This window comes from Petaurus breviceps, unplaced genomic scaffold (assembly GCF_028583685.1).
Source record: "Petaurus breviceps papuanus isolate PSGF00001 unplaced genomic scaffold, PetGlider_PUasm1.0 126, whole genome shotgun sequence".
NCBI lineage: Eukaryota > Metazoa > Chordata > Mammalia > Diprotodontia > Petauridae > Petaurus > Petaurus breviceps.
In genome coordinates this window covers 86745814-86766945 of record NW_027185655.1, presented here as the reverse complement: position 1 = coordinate 86766945, position 21132 = coordinate 86745814, and the positions used below count along the sequence as shown (strand labels likewise).

At 38.2% G+C, this 21132-nt stretch overlaps 1 protein-coding gene across 1 annotated transcript in view; it reads right to left on the bottom strand.

Moving 5' to 3' along the window:
- The window catches only part of KLHL2 (kelch like family member 2), a 178529-nt gene that overhangs the window by 18869 nt on the left and 138528 nt on the right, over positions 1-21132 (bottom strand). The window contains exons 7-11 of the mRNA XM_069097792.1: positions 18434-18550; positions 15841-15990; positions 5440-5557; positions 2089-2286; positions 1037-1138 (exon numbers count right to left, since the gene is read on the bottom strand). Of these exons, the coding sequence (XP_068953893.1) occupies positions 1037-1138; positions 2089-2286; positions 5440-5557; positions 15841-15990; positions 18434-18550 (685 nt within the window). The remainder of the gene's footprint in view (positions 1-1036; positions 1139-2088; positions 2287-5439; positions 5558-15840; positions 15991-18433; positions 18551-21132) is intronic.

Here is a 21132-nt window from a genome sequence, read left to right as displayed (position 1 = left end):
GACCTGAGTTCAAATCCTGTTTCAGATACTTTTTAACTGTGCAACCCTAAACAAGTTATTTAACCTTTATCTGCCTCAGTTTCCTCATCAGGACTGTTGTGAGAATAAAATGAGATAATATTTGGAAAGTGCTTTGCACACCTTAAAAATGCTACATAAATGCTACCTACTTCTATCATCTATAGTAGAATATCCCTCTTGAGAACTGGTATTAGTTTTATTCTGTCTTTGACTCCTGGTGTTTTGCCCATGGAAGACTACCAATAAAATATTCACTGCACTGAACTGATAGATTGATAAAACTCCATCCGGGGATGCCTTGCAGATGATATTGACCTAGGGGTGGCAATATATCTTTTCATTGATGATCTGGATGATAGAAAGCTCACTAATTACACTTTTTCCACTAGGAGGGAAATCAATACCATGAAAATGGAAATTTAAAACCAAAATTCTCCAAGTCAAATGGAGAAAATTTCAAAACAATGTTAAATAAAGCTTGGCTTGGCTTGTGTAAAACATGCAAGACATTACAAGAAGGAAGGAAAAACCCAAGGCATAACTCTTCTCTTAGTCAAATTAAGAAGCCTAGCTGCCTTGCCTTTGGACCTAGGATGATTCTAAATTTGGGCTCATCACTACTTTACTTTTTCTAAAAGGTTCTTCTGTTTACCAGTAATTATAGCATTTGGCATAATCCAAACAGCCTAGTCTCTGAATATCAGGAAATAAAATTGTATAACAGTTCTGCCCATTGACTAATAACCTGGTGCCTTTGAGGAAGGCCTTCTACCTCTTGAGGCCTCAGTTTCCTCATCTATAAAATGAGAGAGTTGGACAAAATGGCATCTGAGAGCCTTTTTAGCTCTAGAGCTATGATCCTATAATCTCTACTGCCCTTTCCAACTCTTGAAACAAAAATTATATGATTCTAATTCTAGAATATGGAAGATCCCATTGCTCTCACCTAAGATTCAGGAAGCCATGTGCCCAGAACTAGTAAGTGGAAGCTCCAATGAAAGAATTACCTACATACCTCCAACAACCCCTACACCAACACTGCTCCTCCTTGTATTCATTGGTGCAACATGAAACCATTCATTAGCCTTCATGTTATATGCTTCCACAGATGACAAACCTGTAACAAACCCCAATACATCATTATTCTTTCTAATTTCTAAAGGCAAACACTATCATCTGAAGACTATTTGGGCTTTATTTGTTCTTCTAAAATGTAAAATAATTGAACTGCCTTTTTAAAAATTATGAATTGTTTTCGGGCCATTTAAATTAGCTATGCTAATTAGGATGATATGAAGAGAAAGAAAATAACAGAATATATAACTAAGTTTATATAGGTGTTATGTGTTCCCATCTCTGATACTATGTGACCCTAAATGGGTGCCCCAGGAAACTCTCTAGGATTACAAATTGCAGATTAGGTAAAGATCTGTATGAGCCAAGGTAGTTTTCTCATTGGGTTTTCCTTATACCAATATAATCAGAGGCCCAGATCAAAAAAGGCAAGTAGATATGGTATAGAGGGTAAACAGCAGGCTTTGAAGTCAGGAGACTTGAGTTGAATTTTTCCCTTAGGTACAACAGCAGCTGTATCACTTAAGCTGTGACCTCCCAGCAATTTTCTAAGACTATTAGTTATAGACTAGTTGCTGATATGCTTCCATTGAGAAAATCAGAGGTCTAGGCCAAAAAAAAAAAAATTTTTTTTTTCTGGTACATATAATCAGTACTCTTACAAGATTTACAGGAAAATCCTTATCATGAATCTTTTAAAACATTGAAGTGTTAAAGCCGAAAAAAAAAAAAAGGTTTTAATTTAGGGGCAGCTAGGTGGTGCAGTGAATAGAGCACCGGCCCTGGAGTCAGGAGGACCTGAGTTCAGATTTGACCTCAGATACTTGACACACTTACTAGTCACATTAGATTTTGGGCAAGTCACTTAACCCCAACTGTCCACCCAAAAGCAAAAAAAAAACCAACATTGAAGTGTTTAGTTTGATATTACTCATTCATCTGTCTTGACCAGGTGAGAGGCCATAAAGGAGAGAAGAGCAGAACGAAATTTACCTGTACTTCCATCAAATCCCCCGACCGCATACAATAGGCCATTTAACACAGCAGCTCCTAGTGTGCTTCTCCGGTCTCTCATGTTAGCTACGCTGGTCCACTGATCTTTAACTGGATCATAGGAATCAACAGTTCGAACTCTTAACGAGCCATTAAAACCACCCACAGCAAAAACGAGGCCAGCCATGTAAACCATACCTGTGACAGGAACACATCCATTAAGAACTACATTATGCTCAATGTGCTACTACTGAAGACTGCTTTGTGACCCATCAAATGTTCCTGGTTTGTACTTGATACCTAATGAAATACTGACTAAACATGTCTAGAGAATTACTGCTCAACTCCATACTTAGATAATTATTGAGTTTTTATTCTTTTCTGTGTTATTATTGTGGTATGGATTTTTAGGCACCATTTAATTAATGTGGCTTTTTCAAGAACGTGTATAGACTTAAATTATTTCTTATTATTCCTTCTTTTTCCACTTATTTGAACCTGAATTACCCCTTCTTCACAACTTCTATTTGAACATCTTGTATGTTTATAATGATTTTAAAATTAAATTTGTTATTATATGCTTTCATGAACCATGGGTAGAAGCTCAGGAACAAGCAGGGAATATACTTAAAGAAGGCATGTCTATACCACACAGTGCCACTACACTGATTTTCCTAAAATACCATTTGATCATGTCATTCTCTTGTTCCAAAGGGTTCCTACCAATAAGAATCTTTTGCTATGTTCAAAGAGTTTATTTGCTGTATGATAAACATTTATTAAACGCCTAAAATGTAACAGGTATTGTGATAAGCACTAGGGATACAATTAATAAAAAGATAGTCTCTGTCCTAAAGAAGATTACTATCTAAACTTATCCATAAGGTCTTCCTTGATCATTCCAATATGAAATGACCTTTCTCATCATAGAATTGTTGCTAACACAACTTATTTGCAATTAATCATGTCTTAAGATGCTTTTTCTACTATCTTAAATAATTACTTAAATCTTTTATTGTTATTTAGCTTTTAGATATTTATATCTTCTTTCCTAAAAAGACTTCATACTCCTAGTGGACCAGGACTTAAGATGTCATTTGTTTATTTCACAAACATTTCATTGCCTACAATGTGATATCATGTGCTAGGCATTAGGAGAGAGAAAGAAATTAACAAGTCATGATCCCTATCCTCAAGGAACTTTTTTATTTTGTATGACTGACAATGCCTAGTGCAGTTGTTTGTCTAAAAAGTGGGCATTTAGTGGGAAAAGGAGCCGTATGTACAGAAATATTTATAGCAGCTCTTTTTGTGATGACAAAGAATTGGAAATCAAGGGGATACCCATCAACTGGGGAATAGCTAAACAAGTTGTGGTATATGAATGTAATGGAACACTATTGTGCTATAAGAAATGAGGAGCAGAGAGACTTCATAATAACCTGGAGAGACTTATATAAACTGATGCTGAGTGAGAAGAGCAGAACCAGGAGAACTTTGTACACCATTACAGACACACCGTATCTGTGATGACTAACTTTGATGGACTGGGCTCCTCTCAGTAATGCAAGGTTAGAAGACAACTCTAAAAGACTCATGATGGAAAGGATATCCACATCTAGAGAAAGAACTACAGAGTCTGAATGCAGATTGAAGCAAACTACCTGCTCTCTCTCTTTTGTGTTTTGTTTTGTTTCATTCCTTCTTTCTTGTTGTTCACTCCATGGGTTATAATCCTTCTTTACAACTTGACTAATGTTTAATATGAAGGTTATCTGTAGAACTTGTATTTGACTGCATACTGCCTTTGGGCGGGGGGAGAGGGAGAAAATTTGGAACTCAAGGGATTGTGTAACTGAATGTGTAAACTACAAGTAAATAAATAAATTGAAAAAAATTTTTAAGTGGGCATTTACTAGATATTGGTTAAATTTAAAAGATTTCAGGCTGGGATGAACTGATCACTACAGTTGAGTATGAAAGTTACAGTAATCAATTAATAAGTATTTATGAAGAACCTATCATGTACCAGGCACTAGAGATATAAGTAAAAAGAATGAAACAATTTTTACATTCAAGTAATTAACATTCTAATAAAGGAGCCAATAAATACAAATATAAAAATAAAAGGAATAAATACAAAGATAATTTTATTGTTCAGTTGTTTTTCAGTTATGTACTACTTTTCTTGGCAAAGATACTGGAGTGGCTTGCTATTTCCTTCTCCAGCTCATTTTACAGATGAGGAAACTGAAACAAATAGGGTTAAGTAACTTGCCCACAGTCACACATAGCTAGTAAGTTTCTGAGGCCCGATGTGAACACAAAATGAGTCTTCCTAACTCCAAGCCTAGCACTCTAAATGCTGTGCCACATAGCTGCCCCCTGAAGGTATTTTAAAAAGTTATAAAAATGCAAGACCTCTGTATGAGGTCCTTACCTTCCCCTCAGACTTCCTGTTTAGGGACCCCTAGCTAGTGTCTCTAACTCACAGTGCATCACTCCACTGAGGACTGAAATTGAAGGCTGCAATATAATACAGCACATGCCTCTATAAGATACATATATACAAATAACATCCCCTCATGCATACAAATGGAATCATGCCTCCCCAAACCCATTATTACATACTATCAAAGTCTAATCTAAATGTATTCTTGGCTGAAATGCCAACAATATAAAAACAATGAAACTCACCTCACCATGGAGGAAATGAGTCCCTAAATTTCTGTGTATATGTTTACTATTCATGGACATGGGAGGCAAATTTTACTAGCCCCTGTCATTATTGTTATCTCTGCAGTTGAAAGAAGAAAGCAAGGAAAGTGACTGTGGTCAAAATGGCACTTTCTGGAACCTGGCTAAGTGTCCCTGCCCCAATTAATTCCCAAATCTTGTAGCAAGAGTAACTGTATCTTATTATTAGACCCATCCCTCACTATCTTCCTCACCTTACACCAGATGGCACTTAGGAGGTATGGAAACAGGGGGCAAGGAACAGATGAAGACAGACAACTGCTGCAGCAGCTAGATGGTGAAGTGGATAGAGTATAGGCCTTGGAATCAGGAGGACCTGAGTTCAAATCTAGCCTCAGACCCTTAGTGGCTGACTCTGGGAAAGTTGTTTAACTCCAATTACCTCAAAGAAAAAAAAGACAGTTAAAAAGAATTATAGTAGACACAACTGTAGCCTGCAAAGTGTTCCTGAGCTACCATTTGGTCAATGAACAATTTCAATACAAAGTTTTCTATTGGAGAGTCTTTTCTTTGTAAGATGGCAGTAAGTCTCAAGCCCTTTGGACTTGATCAGCTTTCTGTAGCAGAGGATGGACACTGAACAAGGACCCTTACCTGCTCGACATCGTCTTGAAGGCAACTCAGCAACCTGATGCCATCGCTCCTCCTTGAAGTCATAGCACTCCACACTTCGAATAGCTTTTGGGGCTTGACCACCAACCACCACCATCAACTAGAAGGGCACAACCATAAAAGCAACTATTCACAACCATCTTCTCGAAGACTTTTTAATGTCCTGCACAAGGTTTGGAGTAGAGAGTGCTAAGATAATGAGGGTGGAATTGAGGTTGGGAAGGTGAAAGGGGCAAGGAGAGAAATACCTTCTAAAACACTATTAGCTTGGAGGGGGAGGAAAGTCAGGGTAAAAGCTATTGTCTAGCATATTTAGTAAAGAATTTCAGAAACTGTGATAAGTTTCTGATCCTTCAAGCAAAAGCAGGATTTAAGCTAAAAAAAGCAAACAAATCATCAGCATGTAGTCAACCCTGACAAGTATTCATGTGGTACTCTAAGCAGATTCTAGTTCCCCAAGGATTGATCCTCTAATGTCTAATCAGAAGATGAGTGTGAAATCAATAGGTCTGGGCTAGAGCAGGAAGGTGAAAGGTCAAGTGAGGTAAAAGAAAGAAAAGATGGGGGAAAGGGAAGAAAAATTTTTTAAAAATCAATGAACAATTAAATAAAACAAAAATGGGAGTTCACAAGAGAACTTCCATATTGAATCCCAACTAGTAGAGAGAACTATGTTCCCATGAGACAAAGGAAAGAGATTTTTTGGAAGCAGGATGACCACAGGCACAGTAGTCTATTCTCTGAGCCCGTATGAGAGCATCAAACATATTCAATCCTATTCAAGCAAGTATTCATTGGTACCCAGGATTCACTTTGCATTATTCTAGGCTCTTGTGTCAAGGAGTGGAGAGGGGAAAGGAATAAAATGTAAAAAAATTGGTCCTTGTCTTCATGCTAATTATAAATCACAAGATACACATGTGAGAGAATTAAAGAATAATAGAAGACATATATAATCAGCATGTGCTATGGGAAATCAGGGGAAAATAGGAAAGGCTCTCTAGAAGCCTATGCCTTGAAGAAAAGGGGGTTTGTATAGGACCAGTTCTTATCAGATTTGGAAACAAATTAGTTTTCATTTTACAGAAATGTAAATGTATTTTCTGATAACTTTTTTTTTTTTTTGCCTTTTGGAGGGCAATTGGGGTTAAGTAACTTGTCCAAGGTTACATGGCTAGTTTTTTATTTGTGTGGGTGTTAAGTGTCTGAGGCTAGAACTGAACTCAGGTCCTCCTGACTCCAGGGCCGGCGCTTTACTCACTGCAACACCTAGCTGCCCCTATTTTCTAATAAGTCTTAAGAAACAAAAATGTTAAGAGAGAGAAATCATAATGTCAGCTTTGTCATTGTAGAAAATGACAAGCAGTTTGGAGAAAACAGGACAAAAGGAACAAAATAAAGAAAACTGAGAGATACAGAGTCACATATAGAGGAAAGTCAGAACACTGAATATTTTTTGAATGCCTACCATTGTACTCAGGATTATGGGAAGATAAGGGAGAAGTAGAAAAGTTTCCTAAGAAAAAAAGGACTCACTTATCATAGATCTTTGATAAGATGGTGTAATAAGAATGTAAATTTTAGAGATCTTCCCTGTCCCTAGGCTAATGTGCACCTGAAGCCTGGGGTGGGGGAGGCTTGTTTTTCAGTAGATACTTCTTGATTGGCCAGTGGGTCAATGGGGTTGTTGCATTCTCTGAGCCAGGAGAGGGCTGTGTAGGCCCTGATGTGTAGCTTTGTTTTTGGGACTCACTTTGAGAAGTGTTCTGTGATTTGATCTGAATTCTGGGAAGCCGCTGTTGAGAGTCCCCTGGCTTTGAAAAACCCAGATGTGGAAACCCAGATGTTGACTGGGTATAGATGTAATGGTTGGACAATTTGGAAATCTGTCTACTTGATCTGTTTCTGTCTTGATAATTCTGCCTGTATGCTTTGAGGTTCGGGGTGCTGACCTTTTTCCCCTGAACAAGGTAAACGATATATGTCTGACTGATTAAAGTAAGCTTGTTAACCCATTTTGAGTTGCTTTCCTTTAACAAAGCAGATCCAAGAACCTGTGGTAGCTGCAAACGCTGAGGATGCTTGGGGTGCTTGCTGCTACAGATGGGTGAAAATTAGTTACTTCTGTAAGTCAGAATCTAGACAGTTGAAGGAAATTTTAAAGCCCTTGAAGAAAAAAGTAAAAGACAGCTAAAGCATAAAAAATATTTAGGTCCTACTATTCTGCTAGCACCGAATGCAAATGAACATAATGAGACCAAGTTGTGTGTGCCAACAAAATGTGAGAGATGAGTTTTCTGAAATTAGTGAGTCCTACATAATTGTATGATCAACTATGAATTGTGTTATTATATATCATTTGGAGTTCAAATACATGCCTGCCAGGCAGTTTAAGTTGAAAGATACAGATACACTATTAGCATATGCTTGTTGCAGACGAACAGTTTTTCTTTAGAAAATAATCCAGACTTGCATAAAATGTCAATGATAATACATTAATTTATTTTCACTTCTCACAAAAAGGGGGTATGGAGAGAAAAGGAGGAAAAAAGTCAATATTATCATCTATTAAGGACACTAAAGTGGTAGCACAATTTTATATATACACACATGCATGTAGGAGAGGTACTAAAAGCTTGAGGATCTGCCAGTCAAAATATACAGCAACAATGAGATTAGAGGGAATAACTTTGGGGAAAAAGGAAAGCAATGATATTTGCATGAGGTGAGGAGTATGAGCTAAAAATTCATTCTAATGTCACCAACAGTTGTTAGAAACTCTGAAGCTCTAATCTTTCAAAACTTCACAGGATCCCAATTTTAAGAAAATGATACTAATGTTAGGGGAAAAAAAGCACGGATATATTAAGATGCTGAAAACAAAGGAAAAATCATGACACCTAAAACAACTCCCAGGGTTTCTAAGTGAGGATAAAAAAAACAAACCAGGAAACAAAAACTGAGGTTTGAGATAAGTGAAAGCACTCACTCACTGGTGGGCCCAGTGCAAAATACAAAAATGAAACAAAACAAAAACCTTAAATAGCTACGAAAACAAACAAAATATTCAGTTTAACAAAAAACAAAAACAACAAAAAAAGAATAAGGTTGTGGGTACCAAGTACAAGGTAGAATCACCTTTAAGAAGAACCCTGAAATATATTTCACCAGAAGAATTCTTGCTCTTGGGCACTGGAGCCTTACCATAACTAAGTATGGGAAATGGAGGCAGATTTTTTTTAAGGCTTTGCTGATGTTTAAGACTGCCCTCCAGATGATAAGCTCCTTATGGAGGACAAACTCTCAAAATGGGCTCAGATACACACATGCTTATAATAGAATTGAGCATGGAGCAGGTTCCTGAAGGACAGGTAGGAAAACAAGGTTGTCCAAAAGTAGGAAACTCCAAGTAGATAGCTCTGCTTACAGAAATGTCAGACCAAGACTGAAGATTAGGAGCTGAAATCCCCAAACAGGAGAAGAAATAGCACCTGGAGTACAGAAAACCTCCACAGTTCATTATAGTAGACTACAAGAATATTCTCCATTGATTTCATTAAAGTGAAAATGAAGGAATTAAGAAATCTGTTAGTCCCAGATGAACAATCAAAGATTATATAATATAATATAAACACATATATGTGTTTATATATGTATATACATATATATAAATATATAATATATAATATAAACACATATCCTGAGCAACTCAGGAACGGGAGACCAGATAACTAAGGCTAGTTAAAGAAAGAGGGAAGAGGAGGGAAGGGAGAGAAAGAGGGGAAAGGGAAGGGAGAGAGAGGGAGAGGAGATAAGGTAGGAAGAGAAGGGCGGAGAAAGGAGATGAGGACAGAGGGGAGTGGAAAGAAAGAACTTGTGAGAGAGAACAACAGACTGACTTTAAATATTTGGCAAATCTTTTCAAGTACTATTCAAAGAACTGGGAAGTGACAAAGATAGGCTAGAAATGAGAGATGAATGGAACAATACAGAATTCACTTGTAAAAGGCCTTCAGATAAAACTACAGTCAGTAACAATGAATTAAATGTCAGAAAAGAGGTCAAGGAGGGTCTTTTGCAAACAAAGAGTGAAAAATGCTAGTGATAAAATAAACCTAGTTAAAGGTAGATGGGGAGGAAGGCATGAAACACAGGTTAAATTTAAATTGACCAAGAAATGGAAATTTAAAAAAAATTTGGTTTTTATAAGAATTGTTTTTAAAAGTTAGCAAATAATATAGATGCAATGAACACTTGAAAGGTTAGCTACTAAAAAAAAGCAAGTAAGGGAATATTTGGAAAAGGTGAACATTTATAAAATTAGCAGACTCAGATGGCATGCATACTAAGATATTAAGGGGACTAGCAAATGTACTTACTGAGCCCACTTAGAATAATTTTTGTATAAAATCTTGGAGAACTGAGGAGAGATCAGAAAATTTGAAATAGGCAAACACTTATTTTTAACAACAGAGGAGGAAGTGAATGCCTTGAAGCTACTTTGTGCTAAGAATGTACTTTTTTGTGATCTAGATGTATAATTACATTAGTACTGGGAATTCATCTGAGTACTAAGACCCTAAGTGTGAATTAAGAGGAAAAACTTGAACCGAGATCTTCTTGATTTTGAAACTGATCTGCAATCCACTACAATCCTTTTTATATATTTTTTAATTAATGCTTATTTTTATATCCCTTATTTTATATCCCTTGCTGTTTATTAAAAGTGAAAATAAAAATTTCAGGGAGGAGAAAAATCTTGCCAACCTCTAGGGGGCAACAGAATTATAAATAATGAGAAGCAGGGGTATTTTTTTTTTTTTTACAGCACGCCCAATGCAACCATATGTAATACCAAAACCCATCAGCCAAATCAACTAGTGATTTCTTTCTCTTTTAGAAAAATCCTCACATGCACTGAAATATTATTCAAACTGCAATGGGTCAGTGGGCTGGAATTTTAAACGGGGTGGTACTGAAGTCCATTTCTAATTTAAAATATTTATTAACTCTCTAGAAAGATAAGTAAACAGCACACTGGCAAAATAATCTGATGATTCTAAATTTAGAGGTATTAACATTGGGGAAGACAGAAAAATAATATCAATATAAACTCTTAGGAACCAAAAACATGGGTAAAACTACCCCTGTAAAATTCAATTTGGAAAGAAGGAAAATGAATACATTGGAGAGAAAACATTCAAAACACTGAATTAACTGAGAAAGTGATACTAGAGGGAGAGTTATAATCACTAACACACACATACACACACAAGAATAAAGGACAAAAAATTTTAACTCATATTTTTTAATGCAACACAGGGGCACATGCAAAAAAAGGATATAAAAAGGGGCAGCGGATCAGAGTTTATCCTCCACATGTCTTAGTGAGATCATCCCCAAGATGTGCCCCAAAGTCAGGGTTTTAAGTATCATAAAAATTCAGACAGAGTGAAGAGAATACCATATGGAAAAATGAAACTGAAAGGGGGTTTGTTTATGAAGAAAAAACTAAAACAGTAAAATATGAGCAGTTTTGTTAAGGAGGAAATTAGTAAGGACAATACAGTATCATAGATTTAAAGCTGAAAGTGCCCCTGGAGTTCTACTTCAACTCCTTCAATTTACAAATGAGGAAACTGAGAGCCAGAAAAGAAGAGGGAGAAGAAGAGAGACTTGCCCAAGGTCAAAGAGAACAAGGCTGTGGAGCAGGGATTCAAATTCAACATGAATTGTTTTAAAATTTCTGAATTGTCTAAGAATCAGGAAAGGCAGGGGGGTGGCGGGGAGGAAGGTGAATGAATGGATTAAAAAAGATTAAAAAAGAAGTCTGTCCCAACAATTTTGAAAACTAAAACAATTTTTTTAACCAAATGCTTTATTAACTTAACATTTACATCATTCATTTCTGAAAGATTTCGAGTTACAAATCTTCTCCCCATTTTTCCCTCTACCCACCACCCCAAAATAGCAATCACACTGGATATCCCCTCCTCCAATCTGCTCTCTCCCATATCTTCTCCCATACCCCCTCCGACTTTCCAGTAGGGCACGGTGGATCTCTATGCCCCAGTGCCTGTATATCTTATCTCCCAGTTACATGTAAAATATTAATAATAGCTTATATTTATATATATATATATATTTAAACATTTGATTTTAAAGCTTTGAATTCCAGATTCATCCCCTTCCTCCCTTGTCACCCACCCTTACTGGGAAGATAAGCAGTTCAATATAAGTTGTACACGGGTAGCTATGCAAAACATTTCCATAGTGAATATATTGTAAAAGACTGACTATATTTCCCTCCCTCCTATCCCACCTCCCACTTGTTCTATTCTCTACTTTGATCCTGTCCCTTTTCAAAATTGAGTGCTTCCAACTTCCCTCCCCCCAGCCTGCCCTCCCTTTCATCATCCCCGCTCTCATCCCCTTTCCCCCTACTCTCCTGTAGGGTGAGATACCCTATTTAGTGTGTATGTCATTCCCTCCCTGAGCCAAATTCAATGAAAGTAAGGTTGACCCATTCCCTTTTGCCTTCCTATTCTTCTCCTCCATTGTAACCATTTTCCCTTGCCTCTTCTATATGAGATAGTTTACCCCATTCTGTCTCTCCCCATCTCCTCTCATTATATTCCTCTCTCACCTCTTAATATCACCTTTTAAGTATCATCCCTTCCTATTAAATTGGTTCTGTGCCCTCTATCTATGTATACCTGTACACATATATACACACATTCACGTAAGTATTATTCATATGCCTATATACCCTCCTATACAGACATATATATATGTGTGTGTGTGTGTGTGTGTGTGTGTGTGTGTGTGTATACACACATACACACATTTCTATTCCCTTCAACTATTCTCATATTGAGAAAAGTTTCATCAGTTACAATTATCGTTTTTCCATGTAGGGATGTAAATAGTTCATCTTTGGTAAGTTCCTTATGGTTTCTTTTCCCTGTTTACCTTCTCATACTTCTCTTGCTTCTTGTATCTGAATGTTAAATTTTCTATTCAACTCTGTTTTTTTCATCAAGAATGTTTGAAAGTCCTCTATTCCACTGAATGACCATATTTTCCCCTGAAACATGATACTCAGTTTTGCTGGGTAGGTGATTCTTGGTTTTAATCCCAGCTCCTTTAATCTCCAGAATATCATATTCCAAGCCCTTCGATCCCTCAGTGTAGAAATGGTCATATCCTGTGTTATCCTAATTGTGTTTCCACAACACTCAAATTGTTTCTTCCTGGCTGCTTGTAATATTTTCTCCTTGATCTGGGAATTCTGGAACTTGGCTATAATTTCCTAGGAGTTTTCTTTTTGGGTTCTTTTTCAGGAGGTGATTAGTGGATTCTTTCAACCTCTTTTTTGCCCCCTGGTTCTAAAAAACATCAGGGCAATTTTCCTTGAGAATTTCTTGAAGGATGATTTCTAGGTTCTTTTTTTGATCATGGCTTTTAGGTAGTCCAATAATTTTTAAATTATCTCTCCTGGATCTACTTTCCAGGTCAGTGGTTTTCCCAATGAGATATTTCACATTCCCTTCTATGTTTTCATTTGTTTGGATCTGTTTAATAGTATCTTGATTTCTCATAAAGTCACTAGCTTCCATTTGCTCCAATCTAATTCTGAAGGAATGATTCTCTTCAGTGAGCTTTTGAGATTCTTTTTCTATCTGGCAAATTTGGCTTTTTCAGGCATTCTTCTCCTCATTGCCTTTTTGAGCCTCTTTTGCCATTTGAGTTAGTCTATTTTTAAGGTATTGTTTTCTTCAGTCAGGTTGTTGACTCTCATTTCATAATTTTCTTGCATCGTTCTCATTTCTCTTCTGAATTTTTCCTCCACTTCTCTTATTTGGTTTTCAAAATCTTTCTTAAGGTCCTCTATGGCCTGTTACCAACTCGTATGTTTCTCGGAAGCTTTGGGTGCAGTTCTGACTTCAATGTCTTCCTCCTGTTCCATGCTTTGATCCTTTTTGTTCCCAAAGTAGGAGTGTAAATTTGGGTTGAGAGCAACTGTTGCTGCTCAATTTTTTGGGATTTTTGCCAAACTTTTGGGCTTTTTGCCACAGTAGGACTCTGCTACCATACAGGGAAGCTTTGTCCCAAACGCTAGGGCTTTCTCAGCTGCCAAAAGTATTAGTTGGGTGCCCTCTCTGAAGCCTCCACACGCTCTGGCAAGCTGGTCACACACCCCAGGACCTCCACCCTAGATCGCAATCCAGATCCAAGCAGGTTAAAGCAAGAGTGATTACCCCTCAGACTGGTTGCTTGGTCCTCCTACAATCTGCAGGCCAGGAGCTGAAGCTGCCATGGGGCAGTGGCTGCACGGCTATGGTGCCTCAGCGGCTTTTCCCTCCGGGGATAAAGGCCGACCGCACTCCCGAACTACTGGATCCCAAAGTCCACACTGCACTGACCTCTCACTTTGTCCTTAGCGTCTATGGGTTGATAATTCTGCAAACTGCCACAGCTGCTGGTGATCTGACGTCCTGCCAGCTGGCAGCTAGTCTGGACATCCTGAGACTAAAACCTCCAGTTTGAGCAGGTCTGGGGACTGGGGTCGGCTCCCAGAGCACTGTGCTGGGTGCTTCCTGCTGGCCTGCCGGGCTGTCCTCAGCAGGAGGTTAGCTTCTCTGTGACATTCTGTGGGTTATATGGCTGCAAAGTTTGTTCAGAGTCACCTTTTACATGAATTGGAGGAGGTGGGAGCCAGAGCCCCATGGAAGTCCTGTTTCTACAGTTCCATCTAGTCTCTGCCTCCAACTAAAACAATTTTTTAAAAAATTGGTTTATCTGACATTTATAGGGGGTGAGATATCTGATATGTCATCGCTAGCAACAATTTTTCATGTGTGAGAGAGGAACCAAATAACCTTCCCTAGTTCTGGTGTGAAATAAAGGTTCTTAATCTTTGAATTGTGAACTTGTATTTTAAAAATATCTTGTGATAACTGCATTTCAATATAATTGGTTTCTTTTGTAATTTATTTTGTGCATTTAAAAGCATAATTCTAATAAGGAGCCCCTCATAAGCTTAATCAGACTGCCCAAGGGTTCCATGATACCCCCAAAGTTAAGAGCCCTTCTGCTCTGAAAGAACTCTGAGATTTAGTCTTTCATTTTACTAAAATATATAATTTATAGGAGGTTCTTTTCCTCCTGATTCTAAAATTAGATGATTAAACTTCCCTTAGTTCTTCAGTGAGATGGAATGAAACTCTGAAGTGACCAAATGTACTTGCCATTTGGGCATGAGATGCTTGGTAATTTATCGGGGAGAAAATGCATAACCTGAAAAACCTTGAGTCCAGGAAACGCTTATCCACATGTTCTACAAGAAAATCTATGTGTGGGTCTGTAATTATTATAAAATTATAATGTATATTATATAATATAGTGATATAATATATCATTATTATATAATGTGTGGGGTCTGTATTATTATATAATAATATATCATTATATTATAATATATTATATATTATAATTGCAGATCCACATGCATATTTTAAGGAAATCAGAGAACCTTAGAAAGAAGGAGTGACATACTTGGCACAAACTTTGCTATACAGATACTACACAGATGGGTGGTGAAGTGGATGATGCTTATTAGCACAGTCCCTGGCACATACCGTGTTTCTCCGATAATAAGACCTATCCCGAAAATAAGCCCTCCCCTTACTGTGTAAGATTCCTCTAAAATAAGCCCTCCCCCGAAAATAAGCCCTATTGAGATTGCTACTGTAGTGAAGGTGATCCCCTGCTGCTACACGCTACATTACGGTACCCTCTGTATGCACCGTCCCCCCCCCGGGTGAAACGCATGCCGCGCTCCGAGCTGCATCCAATCAGAGCTGCAGCAGTGAGCGCGCCATCCTGTTCTTCCCCAGTGATTTGCTTGCTGGCGCCATTGAGAGCAGTGCCGCGGAGGAGAGCTGAGGCAGGACAACGTAAGCCCTCCCCTAAAAATAAGCCCTCTGGTGTTTTTCTTTCCAAAAATATTAATAAGACAGTGTCTTATTATCGGGGAAACATGGTAGTGGGTGCTTAATAAATGGTTATTGATTAACTGAATGACTGGATAAAGCACTGGGTCTGGAGTCAGAAAGACCTGAGTTCAAATGCAGCCTCAGACACTCCCTGTGTGACAAGTCACTTAAACTCTTTGTCTCAGTTTCCTCAACTGTAAAATAGGAGTCATGATAGCCCTACCTCCCAGGGTTGTTATGAGGATAAAATGAGATTAAAAATTCTAAGGTGCTTAGCAGAGTGCCCAACAAATACCAGGTACTATAAAAAAGTCGGCTATTATTACACAGAAATCTTGATCACATGATGGGGCAAGAGAGAACCACTTGGCATGGCAGCTCTTACTTTGGGTAGGCTCATGGGCGTTCGCAGTCGAGTCCGGGCACTCTTCATCAGTGTACGCTGCTCGGAGGGCAGCAGGTGGTACTTCATGGCTTCAATGAGGTAATCTTTGCAGGCACTGCTGTTCTTCACTAGGGTTTCCTCTTCTACCCTCTACAAAAAAGACACAATTTGGCATGCTCCATTAATGATCAGGAAGTAAGGAGTGGGAGACAGGAACCCTTGAAACACAATAAAAGATTATACATCCCAAGGAAAGGTCAACTGAAAAAATGCAGTCAAGAAAGCAGGAGAGGGGTGGCTAGGTGGAGTCAGGAGGACCTGAGTTCAAATCCAGGCTCAGACACTTAACACTTACTAGCAGTTGTGACCTTGGGCAAGTCACTTAACACCAATTGCCCTGCCTTCCCCCCTCCAAAAAACAAGTCAACAAAAAAATTTTTAAAAAAAGAAAGCAGGAGAGTAAAGTTTAAGGAGTTGTCTCAAAACTGTTGAGTGAAAGGGCATGATGGGGAAAAGATATGGAGGCAGAGAGGGTGTGCTTGCCAGTGTTTAATAACCAACTCACTTCAGGGGAAAAAATGTATACCTGATACATTTTTTATTTTAATTGGTATTATTAACATTTTCTTCATCACTTTTTTAAATGTAGACAATTCATAAAACAGTATTAATGCCTGATATGTAGCATTTGTCAATTTCCAAGGTGTAAATGCTCACATTGACAATTTAACAGTGGGTTCTTGAGTTGGTACAAGTTGGAATGAAGGTAATAACAAGGGAAGAAGAAGACAAGGAACAATGTTGTGTGAATGCTGAAGGAAGTGTCACTTCCACATTAATTTTAAAATGAAGCAAAATAGGAGGAAGAACAAAGTCCCTGACTATGGTAAGAAGGCTAGGGTTTGGTCACAGAAATCCCATATGAAACATATACAATAAATCATTCAAAAAAAGTTTTTAAAATATTTTAAAACACTACTTCTCCATTATAGGTAATGGTATCTCTTGCCATAATTAACTTTAGAATCAGGCAAATCTTTAAAAATTAAAAGAAATTACATCTCATACTGGATACTGAAACCACAATCACCCTCATCACTCTTTTTTTTTTTTGCTTTTTGGAAGGCAATTGGGGTTAAGTAACTTGCCCAAAGTCACATAGCTAGGTTTGTATGAGTGTGTGTGTGTGTGTGTGTGTGTGTGTGTGTGTGTGTGTGTGTGTGTGTGTGTGTGTGTGTTGTGTCTGAGGCCGGATCTGAACTCAGGTCCTCCTGACTCCAGGGCTGGCATTCTACTCACTGTGCCATCTAGCCGCCCCTCACCCTCATCACTCTTGCCTATTTATTGCAATAACTTTCTCACTTCCAGACTGCCAACACTCTGGCCCAGGGGTGGGGAACCTGTGGCCTCGAGGCCACATGTGGTCTTCTAGGTCCTTGGGTGTGGTCTTTTGACTGAGTCCAAGTTTTACAGAACAAATCCTTTTATTAATGGGATTTGTTCTATGAAGTGGCCCTTTGTCTGAATCCAAACTTCCCTAGGGCCACATGCAGCCTTGAGGCCGCAGGTTCCCCACCCCTGCTGAGTCTGGCCTAACCATAGATCTCCTCCAAAGAGACCCAGGATTCTGTCCCTATGCTTTGGTGGATGAGCTTTTGCCTTGTTTCACCTGGAATTAGGATTTCATGTCACTTCTCCATCATTTCCAAATGCTGATGGCTCATGTAAACTCACCCCTTTTTCTACCTTCTCTTTATAAGCTGTCATACCTCCGTTAGAATTAGAAGTTCCCTGAGGGCAGGGATTATCTTAGTTGCTTGTATCTGAACTCTTGTGCTTAGTACAAATGCCTGGAACAAAGTAAATGCTTAAGAAAAGCTTTTTTTCATATCATCACCTGTCAATGATTACATGGTACATGTGAAAATATATCTGTGTGTCTAAAACATGAAAAAACGGCTTCAGAAAATATTCTTTCTAGGGAGCTGAAATTAATATGAATTAATTCAACGACTCTGATTAATGAAATTAAAAAAAATTTTAAGTATGTTGCTTAACCAAGAAAGGACAACATTTTTAATTTTGTAGGGTGTAATTAAGGTTGAATTTATTCCTCTTTATTCAAAGTAAATTATGTTTCCTCAGCTAGAAATTACTAATATAATTATATATATGACAGTTATAAATAATTACATTTCATGGTAATTTTAATTAACATTGGCCTCAATTTATTTCTTCATTTCAAGGGATAGACATTCCTTTGAAGAGTTCCATTTCCATAGTCAAAAATCAGGATGCTATTAAAAGCAAATAAAACAAGACTACACCAGTAATGCATAGTGTTTGTTTTGTAGGAAACATAACTACCCAAACCAGAAGTGCCAAGAACCAGTAAGGAACTGAGGATGGGGCCTGGTCTTCAAGGCAGCTGAGCCTATGGATCAATGTGACAACAGATACAGTAAGATGTGGTACACATGGCTGCAGGGGCTACAAAATAGTACCTCCCGTTCAGTCTCTGTGATACAGTCATGCCCTTTAGACCTGGAACCCAGAGTTATGAGCTTCCTCTTCTGCATTTGGGCTTGCTTACCTGAACTAAATATTCCCGGGGAAGCAAAGGTAGCCGCACATGCTCCATTAGTCGGGCCATCAGCTCCTGTCTTACATCTTTGTCATGGTTTACCCAAGCAATTACTGCTTCAAATACCTTCCAGAAAACAGAGAGGAAAGGAAAAATCCAATCATGATTACCAGGTAAAATAACTAGGCTGTTTTCTACACATGGGAAATTACTGGACCTGTGATTTCATTGATAAGGAGAACATCAGGATGAGAAAATTTGCTCTTCCAAAGTGATTTTCCTTATGGGGAAGCCTGACCAAATCATTCCCCTACTCAATAAACTGCAATGACCCCTTATTGTCTCCAGTATCAAAAATAAAATCATACCTTTGGTATTTAAAGCCCTTTACAACCTGGCCTCTTCTTACCTGGTAACTGATTGCTGATTGATGAGGTTGACACTTTCTCTACAACTTAGTTTCAGAGAGCTGCCTAGAACACTTAAAGGTTAAGTGACTTGTCCAGGGTCTCAAAGCCAGAGTGTGTCTGAGATAGCACTTGAACCCAGCTTCAAGGCCAGCTATCTGCGCATTATGCAACATTGCCTGGGGTGAAATAATTCAGACTGCATCATACAAGTAGCCAGAGTTTACCCATTAAATGATACCCACCAAATTTAGATTTTTAATGTACCTCAAAACTCCATTTACTCTTATTATTTTGCACATTAGGAATGATGGGAGACTCTTACCAAGAATATGATATAATCTTCTCAAACTTGGGGAGTACCAACAATGACTCACTTAAGTACAATTTATTTGATTTCAAATCATCTTTTATAGGCTGAATTTAGTTCTGCTTATCTAATCTAAATTTTATCTTCCTTTGATAGAAGGATAACCAGGTTCTAAAAGTAATATGGAAAAATAACATTCTCAGACCCTTATAATAAACCACTTTCATTGTTTTCCTGAAGCCTGCATCCCAATGTCTTGCCCACCACACCAGCATTTCTATAAACTAAGAAGACCACAGGCCCAGATCACAGGCTCACAGATATTAAACTGCAAGGGACTAAGGAGGCCACGGAGGCCAATAACTACACTTTATTTTTTTTTATTGGTAAAATTCTTTATTAATTTGTTGCTTTTAGTTTACAAGATTCAGTTCCACAATCCCTTGAGTTTCAAATTTTCTCCTTCTTCTCCTCCCCCCTCCCATGGCAGCATGCAATCAAGTACAGGATCTGCAAATACTTTCACATTAGACATTGTCAGGTGGTAAAGAAGGATTGTAACCGATGGAATGAACAATGGGAAAGAGGAAACAAAACCAAACAAGAAAAGGAGAGCAGGCAGTTTGCTTCAATAAATGCCCACACTTTAGCTAAGTGACTTAACAAGGGGCACACTTGCACACAAGGGGTACATGCATTCTAATATTTTGCTGACAATTATCCTGCAGAATAAGATGAACTCTTCATTTTTACCAGTTTTAAGCAGAGACATTGTATATTTAGAGAGCTGAGTTCAGAGCTAGAAAGAACTGGCTTCAAGTCCTGCATGTCCTGGTCATACTGACTGTGTGACAGTGGGCAAGTCTGTTAACTTCACTGTATTCTAGGCTACTCTCTAAGACAATAAGTCACAAAGAAGATGCCAGCCTTCTTCCCCTGAGAGTTTCTTATATCAGTGAAATCATATGTTTAACCCCTATCGCCATTACTGACTCAGTAATGAGTATTCAACAAATACTTACTGCTTGCCAGCTATATGTCAGGCTCTGTACTAGGCCCTTGAAGACATAAGTACAAAGAATGAAACAATCACTACTTGTATTTGCATTCTAATGGGAGAGACAACTGTTGAATGAGACAGAGATGGATAGATAAATGGAGAGACAGAGAGATGGATGGGTAAGTAAACAGACATGACAGACAGGTAGATAGACAGAGAGATGTAAAGATGGATAGATAGGTATATAGATAGATGGATGGGTAGGCAGGTAGGTAGGTGAATGTATAGGATGTATGTATGAACAAGTAGGTAGGTAGGTAGATGGATGGATAGATAGAGAGACAGATACCTGTCTATACATAAAATATATACAGCATATATATAAAGTTAATGCTGTATGTGTGTACATGTGTATGTACAATACACATGGTTGTAGGGGCTACAAAATAAACACACACATAAAGCAGTTAAATACAAGATAGTTTGGGAGGGAGGGTATGAACAATTGGAAGGATCAGGAAAGTCTTCATGTAGAAGTTGGTGCCTGAAGTGAATCAAAAGGGAGGAGAAAGGCTCTGTGTGGTAGAAGGAAGGAAGGAATGCATTAGTTAGGATAGTTGGCAGTGCAAAAGCATGGAGATAGGGATATGGGAATGTCATCAGTGAAGGACATTAAGTAGCTAGCTATGTTGTTGGATACTAGACTTAGAGCTGGGCAGAATCTTAGAAGCCATTGAGTTCAGCTCATTCATCTTATAGATGATGAAACTGAGGCAGAGAGAGGTTAAATGATTCGTCCAGGGTCACATAGTGAGTGTCTGAGGCATGGAACCCAAGTTTTCCTGATTCCAAGAGTAGTGCTCTATCCACTACACATAGAACAGGGTATTGATGGACTAGTGTCACACAGCTAGAGTGACTGAAGCAAGATTTGAACTCAAGTCTCCCTGATTTGAAATCCAGCCCTCTATCTACTTTAACACCTTGCTGT